This window comes from Genypterus blacodes, unplaced genomic scaffold (genome assembly GCF_046128005.1).
Source record: "Genypterus blacodes isolate CSIRO-AG114 ecotype Tasmania unplaced genomic scaffold, CSIRO-AGI_Gbla_v1 ptg000022l_1, whole genome shotgun sequence".
Lineage (NCBI taxonomy): Eukaryota > Metazoa > Chordata > Actinopteri > Ophidiiformes > Ophidiidae > Genypterus > Genypterus blacodes.
In genome coordinates, this window is record NW_027466835.1 from 1,661,601 (window position 1) to 1,679,994 (window position 18,394).

General features: G+C 46.3%; 1 protein-coding gene across 2 annotated transcripts; it reads left to right on the forward strand.

Moving 5' to 3' along the window:
- The first annotated feature begins 928 nt into the window (after positions 1 to 928).
- On the forward strand, positions 929 to 16,782 carry usp36 (ubiquitin specific peptidase 36). 2 transcript variants are annotated; one of them, XM_076142686.1, is made up of 20 exons: positions 929 to 1,047; positions 5,301 to 5,566; positions 5,682 to 5,903; positions 6,782 to 6,892; positions 8,290 to 8,392; positions 8,487 to 8,554; positions 9,145 to 9,215; positions 9,305 to 9,387; positions 9,551 to 9,662; positions 9,763 to 9,903; positions 10,039 to 10,139; positions 10,235 to 10,373; positions 10,503 to 10,862; positions 11,481 to 11,702; positions 12,055 to 12,179; positions 12,311 to 13,024; positions 13,474 to 13,694; positions 13,802 to 13,981; positions 14,092 to 14,207; positions 14,720 to 16,782. In XM_076142686.1, exons 2-20 carry the CDS (start codon positions 5,314 to 5,316, stop codon positions 14,849 to 14,851), a joined length of 3,474 nt encoding a protein of 1,157 aa, XP_075998801.1. In that variant the 5' UTR covers positions 929 to 1,047; positions 5,301 to 5,313; the 3' UTR covers positions 14,852 to 16,782. The 2 variants fall into 2 exon arrangements, with proteins under 2 accessions (XP_075998801.1, XP_075998802.1); XM_076142687.1 differs by having other exon boundaries at positions 12,109 to 12,179.
- Positions 16,783 to 18,394: the final 1,612 nt, after the last annotated feature.

Here is an 18,394-nt window from a genome sequence, read left to right on the forward strand (position 1 = left end):
ACCAAATGTCTTAAATGCTTGAATACTTATGCACATACAGGATTATAGATACCAAGTAAATGTGAGTCAATGTCATTTTGTTTTGTCAGAAATTAATTGACATCTGGTTGGAAAACACAATAAACAGCAACAGAGACAACAGGACCTTTCCAGAAAAACATTTAAGATAAAACACAAAAAAAAACACAAAAAACTGCAGAATCTTTAACAGTAAATGAATAAAATGAGTACAGCAACACGCAAAATCTTAACATCTATCTAGCAGTAATCCTTAATAAAATACATGTCGTTTACTTTCATGTACCAGCGACCAAGGACACTATTATAGCGATTTCCTGCCGCCTACTGGAGAACCTGCGACATTCCACCATATATTATAACAGATGTTACGCAATAATCAAAGGTTGTACAGGTAAACAATGTAAGAGGGGTGCGAGGTTCTTTGCAGTGTTATAATTATGTAATTATATTGTATTAACTGGGCATGAGAAGCGTGCTGTCATAATCATTTAAATGCTAAAATCAATTCGACTGTGCACCAGTTTATTAGTGCAAGATTACAGCGTTTATGGAAATCTGTGTATTTATAGGGGGGAAACTCATATTTAGGTGAAATCAAATGAGCGCTTTAAGACAACGACTGACCTGAGACATGGATACGTGCCTCGATGCGTTTGGTGCAACCGAGCCTCATGTTAACTTGAGCAGATGATGTTATACCTACAGGGACAATGGAGAACATGTCGGCGCCGTGTGTTCCTGTATCAATGTTGTTAATATGAATCGTGTCGATTGCTTCAATGGTAAACAGCCTGTCTGCCAGTCACGTGCCCCTCTCTACCCGAAAGCGATCCGTGAATCTGCCCTCTGATTGGACGAGAGCGTCCACCGAGGCGTGACCTCTGCCCGGATTGGCCTTTGATGTGCGTCAGTCATCCGTAGCCCCGCCCTCTTATAATGCAGCATGGGCGAAAATAGCAGAGCTCCGAGCTACAGCTGAGGAAGCAGACCTGCTACTGTGAACAATTTTGAACGATTGCACGAAAGGTGAGTGAACGAAAACCTGCTCGATGTTTGTCATATTTCATTAGCGCACATTTCCGGGTACGAAACGTAGCGCAAACCGCCAGGATACGGAGTCTGGGGGGGTTGTTAGCCACCTGGAAGCTCGCTCGCTAACCCACATTGCAGCAAGGAAGGAGGCAGGAGGGTTCGCCACGTTAAGTTAGCTCGCTGGCTAATTTGTTGTTGCCACTGTCAACCGTAAAAGAGTCGTCCGTTTCGAGAACCGATACGAGATAAACGTAAACTCATTAAACATCGACTAGAACAGATGTTTGTCTATATAGCGGCGACGTTTTGGCTCCAAATTCCGGTCTGTTCAAACTGACATTAGCTTCGGTAAAGGTTAGCAGCTTAGCCTCCGCTGTCATGACTGGCCCGCCGAAGAAAGACTCCAGTTGGTCTACAGGGGGGATATGGACGAACTGGTGACCGCGTTATCTGGTGACTGGAATGCGTCGTTGGTTGAGGCTGATCTGCGTTAATGTTTGTTTGTGTCTTGTCGTATTTTTGTGAATATTTTTGCGTGTATTCATGCTCCTGTTCAAATCCAGATCATAGTTAAGTCACGTTGGTCTCCAGAGCTTAAATATTATGTAAAAGCTGCTGAAGATAAGTTATTTAAACATTCCAGTGAAAAATTGTCCTTCATTTAAAGTTACTAATAAACGCCGACAATTTAAAACAAACATGCCATCGTGTTAACAAATTTAATATCTAATTTGATATCCATTCACATTGATTCCTCATTATTGAATTCAAACATACATTTTTGTAAATTTATCCAACTAATTAGTTATGTATTGTTGGCCTCAAATGTAATGGTTTCAACTAGAGTGCAAGAAAAGTGTTTTGTCTATTTCCTTGCACCACTTTGTCATGAGCTCAGCAGGGATTTTGATATTTTGGGCAGGCCTTGAAGGCAACACAGGGCCATTAAGATGACATCAAGGTGAAGACGAGCTTAGATATGGTTTAGTACGTTTTTACATGCAATCATCACATTCTGCTCTATCAGTTTAACAGTAAGAAGAACAAAATACGTGATGTAGAAAATTGCCCATGTTTGATATTAATCATAGTATGTAAATTTCAGGTTAAGATGTCATAGTGACCTTTGCATTATAACCAGAAACCTCAATGGGACTTTTGTTTGTCAGAATTAAGTAGTAGTGATTGTGTCAATAGACTCCCTGAAGCTCTTGTTTACCCTTAGTGGGTAAGTAAAAATGACACGTAGCTGCTCGAGGTCTTAGATAGGCATCAGACAGGCTTGATCAGATCAAATATGTTACATGTCGGTAAGGATTAAAGAATGTTTGATGCATAGATTCAGTTCCCTTTACTTGACTGTGTGACGTTATACTGTAGATGCCCTTGAGGAAATGTGTCTGCAATGTAACAAAGCCAAAAGGGAAATTAATCCTATGTACACACACCACCATGTGTCATCTATTGTTCTGACAGACTTTATTATACACACTTGGATAATGAACAAAATGTTAAGTCACAGAAAACTAGAAACCTCAATGCAAATCCAAATACTTTAAATCGTGTATTTGCTGCAGTTACATTGTGCACAAAGTCCTCTAGTTATTTGGTTACTATAAACAATACTGCAGTTGTGTAGTTAGGAGAAAAGTTATTACTGTAATGTCACCTGGCTGCAGCTTCCACTACTCGTCACACACACGTTGTGGTAGAGCTGAACCACTATAGTCCTAATCCGGAGGTGAACTGTGACATCATGCAACCTGCTAAAAACCTGCCACAATTTGACGTGAATGTACACAATTTGACTCTGTACCGTCGTTGAGTTTTTTTAACCGTCATTGTTATTGTCTTTCACCTGATTATGTTTATATATATGTAACATAATATGAATATTTGAATTATCACCCGACCAAGCTCATATGGTTCATCTATTCAGACGCACTTGACATCGCCATGACGACATTCAACACACCTATTTCTCACTGATCAAAGTGTTGTAACTACATAAAAAAGTGAAAGTGTGTCGAGTGTTTTTTTAAAGATGGTGACAGTTATAGTATAGTTAAGCTTTGTCTCCCACACCTGTCCCCACCTCCCCACGGCAATTAGATAAGAAATCATAACGTGAAATGGAATCCAACAGTAGAGTAGATATCACACTCCTGCCGATCCCTGATGTGATTTTGGATCTCCAGACACGACTCGTCATTTTCTCTGAACAAATATTGTCCAGAAACAACAATATGTGTGCAAGAAAACAGCAACAGAGACTGGATGTTTAGCTTTCCACTGCCCGGTGTTGATTACGTAATCCTCCCGTGATGGCTATTTACAACAAGCACTGGCAACTGTAAATGTAAGTATGCCAGTACAAAGATTAGCTCAGAATGTGATACATGCTGGTGATAAACTGAATCAAGGTTATAAAGATAAAGAAACGTTGTAACACTCATTACGTTTGGTTCATAAGACCTTTGACAAAGACATTTTTGAATTTAAGTGAAAATCAAGGTCATGTGTTGAGGTCGTCACCGGGTTCACTGCTGACAGCGTGTGTGTCCTAATATCTGTGTCATTATCATTTTGAAGAGTATGTCGGGTTATAAAATCTAAACTTGCCCTTTAATTACAGGATCTTGCTGAGTTTCCTATCAGTACTGTAGCTGCTAAATGATTCACACTCTGGGATATAGCAGGAGAAAGTGTGTTTGCTGTGTTTGGCTGGTTTGTATATCTTCTTTGCGTGGAGCTGAGCCCGTCCTGAGCGGCGTCGGCGGCTCCAGGTGCATAACAATGCGATCCGTCACCTTTGTTGTGGTCAGTGTATCAGCGCTCCTGCCGGGCGTAGCGGTTGCATCACTGCAGTCAGCTGTGCCTCGTCCCCGTGGGTTCTTAATTGCAGCAGCATCAGCAGCACGTGAAGGTCGGCGTGTCCTTGTGCGCGTAACGCATGTTCAGCCCTCCTTTCCTCCTCGTGACGTCACCGCCCCGCTCCGACGGGCACGACTCCCCTGCTGCTCTTTGGCTTTGGTGTCTTTGGTGCTGGCTCGTATCGTGTCCACAGCGCTGAGCCTTTTGTTTTGTGCAGGGGAGAGATTCCGTGGCATTTTATGTCAACAAACAAGATGCGTCGGGGTGATTGACGTATTCTCACAACTCTGTCAGCATTGGAGTCGCTCCGTCAGCCTCCTGCGGAGAAACGACGCGTCACAAGTCATTCACATAGCCGACGCTGGCAGGCTGTGGCTGCGAAAGTGTGTGTACACGCTGTTATCTCCACTGAAATGGTTCTGAGAGTGTACAGGGCTGCACTGTACTTAAAGGGCCAGTACAACAACCCGACGCTGGTGTCCACACAGTGTTATCAAAGCACGAGCTGAGACCGGGAACAATGTGGCTGAAGGCCCAGAGGGGAAAATATAACAGTGTGTGTGATTAAGGTAATGTGCCAGTGAGATGGCAATGGATTCATCAATTTGGAAAAATAATGATTATGAGAGATTGATCGGGCGGTTAAAAGCAGCTGTTTACATCCGATACGTTCTTAATGCCTGTCCCCCGTATCCACACACACACATACACACAGGCACCTTATTCTAGCAACGGCTGCTGTCTTGCGTAACACCAAGGCAAGCTGCCAAGTCCCAGCTGGCTCCTCAGATGCACTCAGTCCTCTGGTCATATATCTGTATATACGTCCCCTCAGCCACATAAGGACACGTGCAGGTGGAAAGGCACAGACCTGACCAGGCTCACAGAGTGGCTGGTTCTGTAGTTCCGGTCGTCACTACCATGCTTTTTATTACAGTTTTACTAATATAACATTCAATCTAACAAATATTGGAGATTTGGTGGCACTTCAGCTTCATCACCTTTTTTTTTTCTTTTTGTGCTTCATTCTCAAACTGCTGCAGCTTTCTCTCCGCTGCTTCCTGCAAACTGTGCTAATAATGACGATCTTATGAGGTCACTTCCTGCTACGCCGCTGTGCACGTTTGGGTCCGGTACAAAAGTCAAAAATCAGCAGGCAGAAATCAGCTCGTCTCCTGTCTGCAGCACTTTATAGACCTGGGTCACATGGCGGCATGTCAACTCAGATTTTGGTGTTAAATTTCGAGTTTCGTCTGATCAAAGGGACAAAATGAGACGAGTCCCGTAGCTGTAGGTGCGTCACCTGCCGCCATCCAAACTGTATTGAACCTGCATGTTATTCACTCACCGCTCTCATCTGTTCTTCTCCACAGTGATGTTCCAACAATGCCGATAGTTGATAAACTAAAGGAGGCTTTAAAACCCGGCCGAAAGGAGACGGGCGATGACGGCGACCTCAACAAGCTGCTAGCCTCCTCCGCCAAGAAGGTCCTGTTGCAGAAGATCGAGTTTGAACCGGCCAGCAAGGGCTTCTCGTACCAGCTCGACAGCCTGAAGAACAAGTATGTGATCCTCAACCCCAGGAACGAGGGCGCCGCCGGGCTGAAGGCCACAGAGCCGGCCCAGATCAAGAGGCAAGGTGAGGAAAGGGAACCAGTCCCCGCCAGGAAGTTGTGATTGTTAAGTTGTGTATGTATCCTGCATGTTGTTGTCTTGAATATATGACATTAATTGCTGGTAACTGTGTCCTCCAGTCTCGGAGAATGTGGTGGGGGGCCAGAGTGATGGCGTCCCCGCTCCACAGAAGATGCTTTTTCCGGGGAACAAGCTGACCCTGAAATGGGAGCGTGTGTACCGGGTGGGAGCCGGCCTCCACAACCTGGGAAACACCTGCTTCCTCAACTCCACCGTGCAGTGTCTCACCTACACGCCGCCGCTCGCCAACTACCTACTCTCAAAGGAGCACAGCCGTGCCTGTGAGTACTCCGCTGTCGTTCACTCGGCCGACTCTCTTGTCCACACTCGCTCGCGTGTCTGTCACCCGTGGAATGCAAACTGAAGCGCCGGTCGGGACGCGTTAAGTGTTTACATCCTCTCGCTCCAGAGGACTCAGCTTGCATCAGTCCCTTCATTTTGGGCCTGGAGGGCAGGTCGGGTCCACGCTGGACACCTCAGCTGTCCATCACAGCGCTCATGCACACACACACTTGTATCCACAGAAAAGGCTTAGAGTTGAAAACAGACTGTGGGAGGAAAGGGGAGCTTCTGAAATCAAGGTGTGTGTGGGAGGAAAGGGGAGCTTCTGAAATCAAGGTGTGTGTGTGTGTGTGTGTGTGTGTGTGTGTGTGTGTGTGTGTGTGTGTGTGTGTGTGTGTGTGTGTGTGTGTGTGTGTGTGTGTGTGTGTGTGTGTGTGTGTGTGTGTGTGTGTGTGTGTGTGTGTGTGTGTGTGTGTGTGTGTGTGTGTGTGTGTGTGTGTGTGTGTGTGTGTGTGTGTGTGTGTGTGTGTGTGTGTGTGTGTGTGTGTGTGTGTAAACATCGGAGCTGGGAACAAGTTGTGTCTAGAATGAAGTTCATGGTTGGACTGGTTGATCTGATCTCCAGCATTCCAACACGCTGCTCTTCCTTAAATGGAGGATTCATTTCCTATAATATCCTATTTTAGTTCAAATGATCCAAATTTTCATTCAATTATCCTCCATTTTCTGAAGATTCCCCTGCATAGAGTAACAACATAAAGAGTGGAGTCGGCAAAGTGTAGAAACTGTCCCACTGTCTCCCTGCTGTTTGTGTGTGTGTGTGTGTGTTAGCTGATTATGTGACTTGTGATCTTCTCCGTGACCTCCTGTGTTCCAGGTCACCAGTCTGGCTTCTGTATGATCTGTATCATGCAGAACCACATCATCCAGGCCTTCGCCAACACGGGCAATGCCATCAAGCCGGTGTCCTTCATCAGAGACCTGAAAAGTAAGAACGCTCTCCTCCATGCCCTTTGATTGACTGATTGATTTTTGATTTAATGTATATTTTGGGGGGGTTGACTGCCATCAGAGGCACGATGATGCGACCTCAGCTCCAGTAAGACGAGGTGACTTTAGCAGGCAGAGCGGAGAGACTGCAGCTTGTGAATGAACAACATGTACACCGGGGGGTGGGGGCAATGTATCTACTGTGCTCCCCCTCCCCCACCTGTCCAACCCCCCCTCACCCCCACCTGTCCACCTCCCCAATATGCTGCTGCAATCATGCCTCCACCTTCTGCGCCTTTTCTCTTTTTTTGTGTTCCTCTCCTCCTCTTCCTCCCTCCCTCCCTCCCCAATGCCCTCCCTGTCTCCTTGTGACTGCGGGCGGAGGGAGGGAGGGGGGGGAGCAGCTTTAGCACAAAAAAAAATGTACCGTCCCACCTCCCACCTTTCCTCCCCCTCCCCCGTCCTTTCTAACCGGGGCTCAGGGATGTTTAGCCGGTGGCCTCCCCGCGGCTACAGAACTGCCACCACAGCGAGAACGCCGTGAATGCATACAATGAAAATTCAACATCTGCACTCAGCACCCCCCCTTTCCTCCCCCCCTCCCCGTTCCCCACCGCCGCCGCCACCCCCGCCCCCTCCAAAAAGAAGAAATACAAATGCAGCACATTGTCATCGTTTATTTTAGATCCAGCAGCAGTTACTGAAAATTATTCTGGAATGACAACTGAGAAAGGAAATGAAATGACCCCCTAAACACACACACGCACACACGCACACATCCTGTACCTGCCGCTGACGTCTCCTCCCTGAGCTTCCCTGAAAAGATCATCAGCGTCGCGTTTCCCATTTCCAACTCAGAGGTGACTCATTGTGCCGGGAATGTGGCGGTCATGACCACATCAGGATTCTCCCGGCTCATACTTTCCCCTTTACATTAGGAGATAATGGCGGGCAGGGGGAGGAGGGGGGCCGTGGGGGCTTAGAGCTGTGTGAGACATTTATATGAGACACGTGAAGCATATGAGTCTATGCTGGAGGCACTTAGGCTTTATTAGGTCGTTGTTGTGCTGCGTGTCTCGAGATGCCAACGTTGCCGCGGCAAAGCACATTTTGTGAAAGGACGCAGGCGTTGATGCAACAAAGATTTGATGATGCTGCTGCCTAAATCCGTTCGAATCAGAAGTCAATCGGTTTCAAAGCTTCCCTCTCCGGGTTCTTGCAGCAGCTTCTACTCCACACGTTTCTGTCTCTGTAAGCGTTGTGGCGAAAACGTGCGCGATGCTCATAAAACACTGGCTGGTTGTTAACTGAGACACTCGCAGATGGAAGCATTTCATTAGTGCAGAGCTAAGACGCATTTCTTTAACCGGTTTCTTTTTTTTCTCCGCCCCGCAGAAATTGCAAGACATTTTCGCTTCGGGAGCCAGGAAGACGCCCATGAGTTTCTGCGGTACACCATCGACGCCATGCAGAAAGCCTGTCTCAACGGATACCCTAAGTAAGACGTCCTCTCACTCACTATCACTCACTATCACTCACAAACCTTTGACCGTACTGGAATCTTACCTTCTTCATGTCCTGTCCGTCTGTAGGCTGGACAGGCAGACGCAGGCCACCACGCTAGTCCACCAGATCTTTGGAGGCTACCTCAGGTCAAGAGGTAATACGGGATTCAGGACGGGCGGCATCCAAGGCTTTCAGCTCTGTGCGGACGTCCATATTTGCGTTTGGATATGTCTGCTGCGTTATTGAGGCGGATCGTCTGCGATATGATTGAAATGCTGCAGCGAGTCCGTCCGTCCGTCCCGGCACTCCGGCTCTCAACGCGTGTTCAAAGTGGAGGGGTCGGGACTTTATTGTACTTTATTCTCGCCCGACTCATTACGCTTGAGATTTAATGAGGGATTTTCCCGTTAAGCTCTCTGTCTCGTCGTCTTCAGCTCAGTCAATTCAAAGCTTTAATTCAACACTTTCCCGTACACTTTAACGAATGGAATCGCGGTGATTATCTCATTAAGTCGCGTTCCGTAAACTGCCTGTCTGTTATTTCTGACAATTAAGGAGCTGAGCGGCAAATTGAGAAGTTGTGTTTGTTGGAGAGTGTTAAACCTCCAAACAAACAAAGAATGAGATGATGATGAGAGATAATACTGTAATGTTTACTTGACTTTGTCTGTCACACACTTATGCATTCCACTCATCATTGTGAGTTTGTTTGATGAGTCACGTTTTGTTTCATTTGTGTTTCAGTCAAGTGCTCTATTTGCAAAAGTGTGTCTGACACGTATGACCCTTACCTGGACATTGCTGTTGAGATTCGGGTACGTCCTGTCTCTGACCAGTCTAATCTACATCTATACTGTATCCGTCTATATTCTAAGCTGTGTGCTTCTTTGTCGTGATCTCGCAGCAAGCGGCAAACATCGTGCGAGCCCTGGAACTGTTTGTTAAGCCCGACGTGTTAAGCGGGGAGAACGCCTATATGTGCGCCAAGTAAGTGAAACCTGAAACTCACCACATCATCCTCTAGCTGAACATAAAGGAGCCCCTCCCCCCTTTTTTGTTTTGTTTATTTGTATTTCCATTTCAGAGAACATTCACAGCACAGAAGTGTTCCGCAGCCTCATTAATCATTGGTTTCTTCCTCTTCCTCCAGGTGCAAAAAGAAAGTACCAGCAACCAAACGCTTCACGGTCCATCGGACATCCAACGTGCTGACCCTGTCTCTGAAGAGGTTCGCCAACTTCAGCGGAGGGAAAATAACAAAGGTAAACAAAGAATTCTCGCACCGTCGCTCGTTCCAGAGCGCGGTCTCATTTCTCACAGTCCTCTCATGTTTACGTCTGTTTGTCGCTTTTGTTTCTGCAGGATGTCGGTTATCCAGAGTTTCTCAACATCCGGCCCTACATGTCTCAGAGCTCAGGCGACCCCGTCATGTACGGCCTCTACGCTGTCCTGGTGCACTCTGGGTACAGTTGTCACGCTGGCCACTACTACTGCTATGTTAAGGTACGACGAGCTGAACATTAAGGTCAAAGAGGTCACAAGACTTGAACTGTATCTTATAATGACCTGTGATAGAGGTCGAGGTCGTTCTCTGGTGGCTTCTTGCTTCACCTCCATCCTGTTTTCCTTTTTTAATAGGCGAGCAACGGACAATGGTACCAGATGAACGACTCGATGGTGCACTCGAGTAACATCAAAGTGGTCCTGAACCAGCAGGCATACGTGCTCTTCTACCTGAGGTGAGACGCTGAACTGAGTCGGGGGGGGGGGGGGGGAATGTATTGTCTCTCCTCTGATAGGTCTCACAATGTGACTGTTCCATTGCATCTTACAGGATTCCTGAAACCAGAAAGAATGCAGACGGGCTGAGCATGAAGCAGGCAATGATGCATCCTGGGAAGAACAATGTGTCGTCTGAACAGATAAAGAGGGCCAACTTGAATGGACCTCTGTCTTCGCCGCAGGTCAGAAAGGTACGAGACAATGTTGCACGTAACGCACTTCAACATCTTCAAGGTCAAGTTTGTGTTCAGTTTTGCAGCCGGTAACATTCAATCTGCTGTTTTGATCTTTAATTGAAGTGCGATCGTTTCTTCTTACAGAAACTTGAACCTGCACAGTTGCGCAAGATCCAGTCAATGGACGGCGGTTTGGGACTTCCCATTTCGAGGAACGGCTCGAGCTCTCAGCCGCAGCCCAAACTGTCCAACGGGACCCCGTCCTCCCACGGGCCGCAAAAGTCACAAAGCGGTCCTGTGGTCATCGACGAGCCCTTCAAGAAGCTGAAGAAACCGTTTCCCCAGGGCCAGGCGCAGTCTCGCAGCGGCACCCCCACCCCTTCTAACGGCGTCGGTGGCGCAGAGGGAGACAAGAGGCAAGGCGGCGAGGGCAGAGGCATGGCCACGTCTACCTCAGTCAAGTCCTTATCCGACTCCTCATCTGCAGACTCCTCTGACTCCAAGGTAACATGTGACAGAAGCAGAGATGAATGGACACTGGTTTCATTCAAAGTGGACACTTAAACACGGCTCCTCCATTTCTGTCCTTCTGCCATTTCAACCCTTTTGTAGCAGCGTTGCATAAAACTTTAACAATGTGATCAAATCAGGATTCATTTGAGTGAAAGTACAGATATCTCATCACAAAATGACCTCATTCAAAAGTAACCCATTACAAAAGGACCAGAAGTAAAAATCATTCAGCTTCTGATGAATTATACTTGAGTATTAAAATAGTTTTTGGATAATAACTATGCTTCAGTTGTTACAGTAACATTAAATGTGTTTATTTTGGGTCCAAGCACAAAAAATGGTAACAAAATCTCCTTTAGCCATTTTCCATATATGGTGCAATGCAGACTTCCAACAGTAGAGGGCGCCTCAAAGACGGAACACAACAACACGAGTCTAATTTATAAAGATATGAAAGTCTGGGTTATGTTTTGTATAGTAAACACTATATGCCGTGTATCCGCGGGTGAGTAAATGTATATCTTATAATCTTATTATTATTATCTTTAATTGCCAACCAGTCGATGAAACAACCTTTGTTAACCCCTCGCTGCCTTCTGTTTGGACCAGGACTCCGGTCCTAAAAGCGCACCGGTCGGGGAGACGCCGTCCACCCCGAGAAAGGCGTCCAACGGCCTGGCGTCCCCGGCCAAGACCGTGGAGCGCAGCCAGAGCGCCGAGGAGCAGAAGACGGTGAAGCTAAAACCCCCGGCCCTCGGCAACATCGCGTCCGAAGCCACCAGCACCATGTCGCCTCCGCCTGCCAAGAAGCTGGCCCTGTCTGCCAAGAAGGTGAACTTCACTCTCATCCCTCCACTGTCCTGAAGTGTAATTAGCCAGTGACTTCTCTTCTTGGTAGTTAAATGTGTAATGAGTGTCATTTCTCTGGCGTGCCTGTCTAATCAACCACATATTAGTACTTGTTTGTCTTCTTTTCCTTTAGTTTGGTCTTTTTTTTCTAACCATTTCTAATCTTTCTCTGCAATGCCCTCTCCTCTTTTGTTTTCCTCCCGCCATCTTTTCCCCGTCATCTCTCAATGGTCCCCCTTCCTTTATTTGATTCTTCTTTTTCTCTTTATTTTTTGTCACATTCATGGCTATTTTCTTTAGACCACCAAGTTTTTATTTATGTCGATAACTGCAGGCTCGCAGCCGGAGTCTGAGCAACATTGATGCTTTGCCCCCTTTGCCGCACCAGCTGTCCAGTGACACCATGCATCAAACACAACTTAATCCCCCCACCTTTGCCTCACCCATTCATACTGATAGGTAAGATGTCAAAACCCCGTATCACTTCAGAAATGTTTGGAAAATGCGGTTTGGTTTTCTCAGTATCTCAACCTCCAGCTGGTCCAGGTGATCCCAATGTCTTCTCTTCTTCTTCTTCTTTTCGTTTCTAGAGCTGGTCCATTCCATTCACCCAAACTCCAGTCACCACCTTTAGCCCGCTTAAATGAATTAAGTGGGACTTTCAGACCGCAGTCCCATCAGAAACACTCTCCTCTCTCCACAATGCAAAAACCAAATGCCAGCCTTTGTCCCAAACCCAGAACCAACGGGCTCCACGGTCCCATCCCCAGAAGCCCCAAGTCTTCCAACTGCCTCATCTCCACGGTCCAAGAGCCAGACCTCAACAGCCTTCCAGTACAAACAGTCAGCCACAAGAAGAAGAGGAAGAAAAAGAAGAGGCGCCACTCTGAGGTGGAAGGTGAGGCGGAGGCGGTCGCCACCGCCCCTCTGGCCGCGGCAACGCAGCAGCAGAGCAGCCCGGCAGACGCGTCCAGCGAGAAGAAGCGGAAGAAGAAGAAGAAGAAGAGAAAGAGGGAGGATGAGGACGGAGAGAAGAACGGGAAGGAGAGAGAGAGGGAGCCTGTTCAGTCCCATCTGGAAGCCCCAGAGCAGCAGCAGGAGGAGGAGTGGGGTCAGGATGGGAACTGGAATCCGTCTCCCGCTCCAAACGCTGAGGGGTCAAAACAATCGGTGTCTCAGCCGACGCAGAACGAGCGCGAGTCGAACCAGGAGAAGGTCTCCACGTTGTTCATGAAGATGACGAAGAAGAAGAAGATGCAGCTGCCGGGTGATGTGCAGGTTGACGCTCCTTCAGCTTCACAGAGGTGCGTCCATGCTTCTGTTATCTCACTTCATGTTTGTTTTCCAATCTAAGTGATGATGCAATAATCTCGGCTCCAATCATAACATCTGTGACGATAACAAATTATGACCAAATTATAGAGGCTGACTTTGTAGGGGTGTGTGCTTGAGCTTTGTAAAGGTACAGTCTTTGGTTCTAGAACAACCAGCCGGCTCCATCATCAAACAAACCCCAAAGCTCCCACAGAGCAAACTGACCAATCAAACCATCCATTATATTTCTGCTGCTTCGTGCTGCGTTTCCATTCATGTCGCGTTGGCTTTTTATGATTATTATATAGGTATTAAATACTCCGGGCTTCGATCAGCATTTCTGTAGACTTTGCACTGAGGCGATGGACGCGTTCACAGCCTCGCTCGCTTCACATTGCCACATTAACGGTTGTTGAATTTACTTTTACCCCTAAACCAGTTCTGACACAAAAGCCACAGTTGTTCACAAAGACACTGGAGACTTGATAATGTTGAAAAACAAATTAAAAATGAAGAAGAAGAGGCTAAAAGAAGAAGACGAAGAAGGGGTGGAGGAGAGCGGGAGACGCTCCGACGGTCCCAACGACCAGAGTGAAGCAGCAGAGCCGCCTTCCAAAAAGAGCGTCGCAGACAAGGACGAGACCAGCAGAGCGAGTACAGGCGAGTGTGGACCTCCTCTCTCTCACACACACACACACCGGGTCCACTTACATCATCATTACATAACATCACTCTGTATTGACTTTGGTCTGTTTGTCCAAATCCAGTGGCCGTGGTCATGTGGGACAGGCAGGTGAAGGACGGCTACAAACGCTGCCAGGCTCCGGCGGCTAACGGAGACGGTCCGCCCCCCGCCACCACCGCCGCCTCCTGGGACGGGAAACGGTCGAGCGGCGTGGTGGAGGAGCTGCTCAAGAACGCCAGGGACAAGGCCTACGGAGCGAACGGTAAGACGCCTGCAAGTTGACATCCACGTTTTTCATTTCGGTCTTTCGATCACGTCGTTGTCACGCCGACTGTCTGGGATTCATAGCCGCGTTTGTGTTTTTTCCTCAAGTGCTCAGCTGGAACGGAGATGTTTCAGCCATTAGTCGAGATGCCATCGAGGACACCCGTCTCGCCAAGTGTGACACTGTGATCGACGAGTGGGACGAAGACTTTGACAGCGGAAAGGTAAAGGACAAAATAGTAGTAGAAGGTCCAGACAAGCAGAGACGCAGTGTGTCTGCCACATGTGCCAGTAGTGTTTTCAAATTGAGCTTTGGTGGGGGAGTTCTTCCTCTGAGAACATGAAAGGATCTCAGGAACTGACAGGAAGCAAAGGTTCTTGGTTCAGTCTTAAGAAATGATGAAAGCTTTTGAAACTCTTATCTGAATTCGACCCAGTTTGCAGCTGTTTTAATTCTGTGGGAGTCCTGGTATGAATCTGCTTCATTCAAGTCTTCATTGAGATGGACTTGATTTCAAAACTCTACCCACAATTCCTTTAACCGCCTCGATCCAGAGCAGCACCCAAAAGTTGCCTACACGTCAAAATAGGTTCAGAACCCCCTTTTTTCAATCGTCCTGAGCCAAACCAAAGAACCGGCTGCAAAGAGAGAGGCATGATTGTGAGCAGACTCAGAAGGTCGTCTCCGTTTCTCACCGGCGTGTCGCCCTGTTTCCTTCCCGACCGTGTCGAACAGGTGAAGAAAATAAAAAACTTTAAGCGAGAGAAGCGGAGAAGCGGCAGCAGCATCTTCCAGAAGATCCAGGACAGAAGGAACAAGTGGTCCGTCACCCCCGGGGGGAAGAGAGCGTTTGGAGTCCGGCGCTGAGAGTCCAGATGGCTGCGGAGGTCACGCCGACTGGAAAACTGAGCCGATTTCTATTTACACCAAACCTATGTAAACGTCCTCTTTTTGTGTCTGTTTCTGTTTTAAATCTTGTCTTGTCCGTTAAGACCCAGATTTCAAAAATAAGAGTAAAATAGTAAAAATCAACTATTCAGATGTTATCCCTACAAAATTTTAAGAATGGAATGAATGTAAGAAGAATGAGTAAATATGAAATAATGTCTTCAGGAGTCAGAAACGACAGATTTGACCACGGAAAATCCGCTTTGTTTTATGTTTTAATCCAGATGCGTTTAAGCTTCTCTATGCATGCAGTCCAACATCGCATCTTTGTGTCACACGAGATCCCGCGTTAGTAACTTTTCAGCCTTTGGTACTTAGCCTGAACGTGCTGAGCCTGAGTGCTATTTGTTAAAGGGAAAAGGTGAAGGGCGTCTTATATCAAATACTGTACACAGTCTGGAGTGTAATTTGCCGCTTTACTCACTAAAGTAAAGCCAAAACTGCAAAGATCCCAAATCGTTTTATAAAGTTACACTTGTTTTATTTTCTTTATATGTTGTTTTATAACTTTTGTCTGCCATCATTTCAGTTTGTCGCAGCTTGTTTTTAAGGACCATGCAAAAGCCTGCATATTTTTTTTGGTAAAATTTTGTTTTTACAATTCACAAATTCCAAACTCTGCATGTTCTAAAATTGGCCCCCGAAACTAACGAGGAATCATTTTTGGTGTCGGCTCCTCCGTGTTTTGGTTTGTTAACGTTTCTTCTAAACAGTCTGGTTTTTCCGGTTTCAGCGTTGATACATTTTCAGATCCTTTTTCGAAATTGTTCCACCGATTTAAAACGTTCTGTTTGTGGGGAAGTGTTGACGTGCGCGCGCGTGTGTGTGTGTGTGTGTGTGTGTGAAGAGGGCCGGATCGTTGGTTGGAGCTTGGATTAGGATTCTGGATCAGATCTTTTCTTCTGTGCAGCTGTCTAACTGTACCTCACGTCATCAACGTCTCGGTCTGTTCTTAATCAATGTACTGAAATAAAAAACGGTGACATTTTATACTTGAGGCCCTGTGTTGGAATGGAGCCGCCACATGTTAATGATTTCTCTCCCCCTCCTCGTCTCTTATATCTCTATGCAATTGTTCTGACGGTCTCGCTGGTCACCGAGTAAACTGGGCTACGACTCAGGAAGCCAGCCAGCCATCCCACATCTCATCATCATCATCGGCGTAGTCCCCCCCCCCCCCCCCCATCCTGTCAAAACTCTTTTTATACGCATAATTTCAGGTTTAGAAACCACGGGAACATCTTCCAGTCCGGGCACAGATCCATAGATACTCTACATGCTTTGCCAGTGTAGAAGATTGTACAGTCTACCTTGTGCTACATGTGTCTCCCTCCATGGCTGTAAAGATTTGCTCACGCATTTATTTTAATTCTAGAGATGTTGCCTTGAATTGGCTATAAAAGACTAGGATTTAATGTTATAAATATATAATTTAAAGAAAAGACAGATCTTTAATGTGCTACTAATACCCGGATCAGTTGGTGGATGTTAACTCAAGACTTTATCTGCAAACGTGTTTGCTCATTTGTGTATAGGAGAGTTGTCTGTCCTTCCCCCCCTGTTACTGTGGTGCGTTCAGGACAAACGGACTCCCGCCGGTCACGATTCCATACGACGTGTTTGTCGGCCGTGACGGCGCCTCGGTGGTGTGACTCTCCAAGCTGACACACACACGTGCGCAAACACACACACAGGAACATTTACAGTGCGAATGGACGGCCCACATGTTTGCATTGACGGTTCTGTATTTTGCACCACCTTTTTCTGACCAGGGAAGAGACCTTTCATAATGAAAGCGACTTCTTCCACATGATAGTTCAATATAAAGGTGCAATAAAGTTGTGACTTTTGTGAGTGGCTTGTTTTTTTTTGTGTCTTCGGGGCTCTAATTCTTGATTTATTGACTTAATTTATGAAGCCATACCTCTAAACTTCTATAACACCATTCTTACAGTTAGGAATCATTCAAATCCCAAGAAGAAATGGCTTTAATCACATTCTATTGTAGGGATTTAGTATTAAGGTCAACTCATTCCCTGCATGCAAATGAGGTGAACGTTAAGCCTCTATCAGGTTTATAACAGTTTTTTAACTTTTGATATTATCCACAGCAAAACATCTGCATAACATTACAGTGCTGTGATTCAGGCACAGCACAAATGCATTTCGTTGTATTCACATGTACAATGACAATAAAAGCTATTCTATTCTACCTCAGGTTGATCTTCTCTCTTCAACGTTTGTCTGGCATCCAAAAGCTTGTAGTCATCACCCGCCCCCCAACCTATAATACAAACTATTACATTTATTTATACTTACTTGTAGTTTTCTATGTAATTTATGTACTTTACGAACAGACCGGCGCAAAGCTTTCCTGCTCTCACTCTGGTTGCTCCACTGATCTCGCCTACTGCTATAATGCATGATGTCATTCATGATGTCATACGCCCACGATTTATTTTTGGGGGTTGAAACTAACCTCATTCATGATGTCATTATGGGGGGTGCGTGGGTTCCAATCAGGTTTGTACTCCAATACTATCATTAGGTAATATAAATAAAAATAAAACTGCTTATTTTATGAAATGAAAAGCACTATGTAAATGAGCCTTAACAATGTTTCAACTCAGCACAAAGACACACACACACACACACACTCCAATTATAGTCTGTATAAGATAAGACCATAATGCAAAATCAGGTCATTCAAAATCAATATTATTGTTAAAAGAAAACAATGCCAAACAGTAGTCAATAAAGAAAATTAAGAATTAACTTGAATGCATTTTGTGTTCAGAGGCAACAAAACAAACAACGCATGAGAAACGACTTTAGAAATACAGAAGATTAAAATTGCAACAAACTGGTCATTTATTTTCATATTTTTACATATTCTCGTTTAGAATAAGTATCAAAATATGAATCAGAGTGTTAGGAGGAAATCAGATTTTTCTAAAGTTGTAATGTCGTCACATCTGGGTGGGCGTGGCCAGCACGAGCGCCGGTCCTTTCCCTGGATGTGCGAGAGCTGCATCACCGGCCTCCGTTACACACACACATAGGCATCACACACGCACGCACGCGCGCGCGCGCGCGCACACACACACACACACACACACACACACACACTCCTGAACTGCGGCTACGGAAGACACACGCACACGCACACGCACACACACGCAACAGCTGTGAAGTCGCCGCGCGGAGTTTGAGCCTCCATTATCTGCTGACTGACTCCCGATAAGTTTCACCCTTCAGGAGGAAGAGGGGGGAGGAGGAGGAGGAGGAAGAGGAAGGTATCCGGCGTGCAGCGGACGTTTGGCGGATAATCCCCGAACTACATGAGCACCACGAGCGGCAGCATGCAGGGAGAGCGTCACGGTGAGTCCATAATGCTCCAATATGCTATGTTCATATTTAATATAGAATAGCACTCTGACTGTGTGTGTGTGTGTGTGTGTG

Bases quoted from the DNA above. Each gene is read 5' to 3' on its own strand.
- usp36 (XM_076142686.1), top strand. From the start codon at position 5,314: ATGCCGATAGTTGATAAACTAAAGGAGGCTTTAAAACCCGGCCGAAAG. The intron at 6,893-8,289 runs GTAAGAACGCTC...TCCGCCCCGCAG, and splicing joins CTTCATCAGAGACCTGAAAA to AAATTGCAAGACATTTTCGC. The intron at 13,025-13,473 runs GTGCGTCCATGC...CCCCTAAACCAG, and splicing joins GCTCCTTCAGCTTCACAGAG to TTCTGACACAAAAGCCACAG.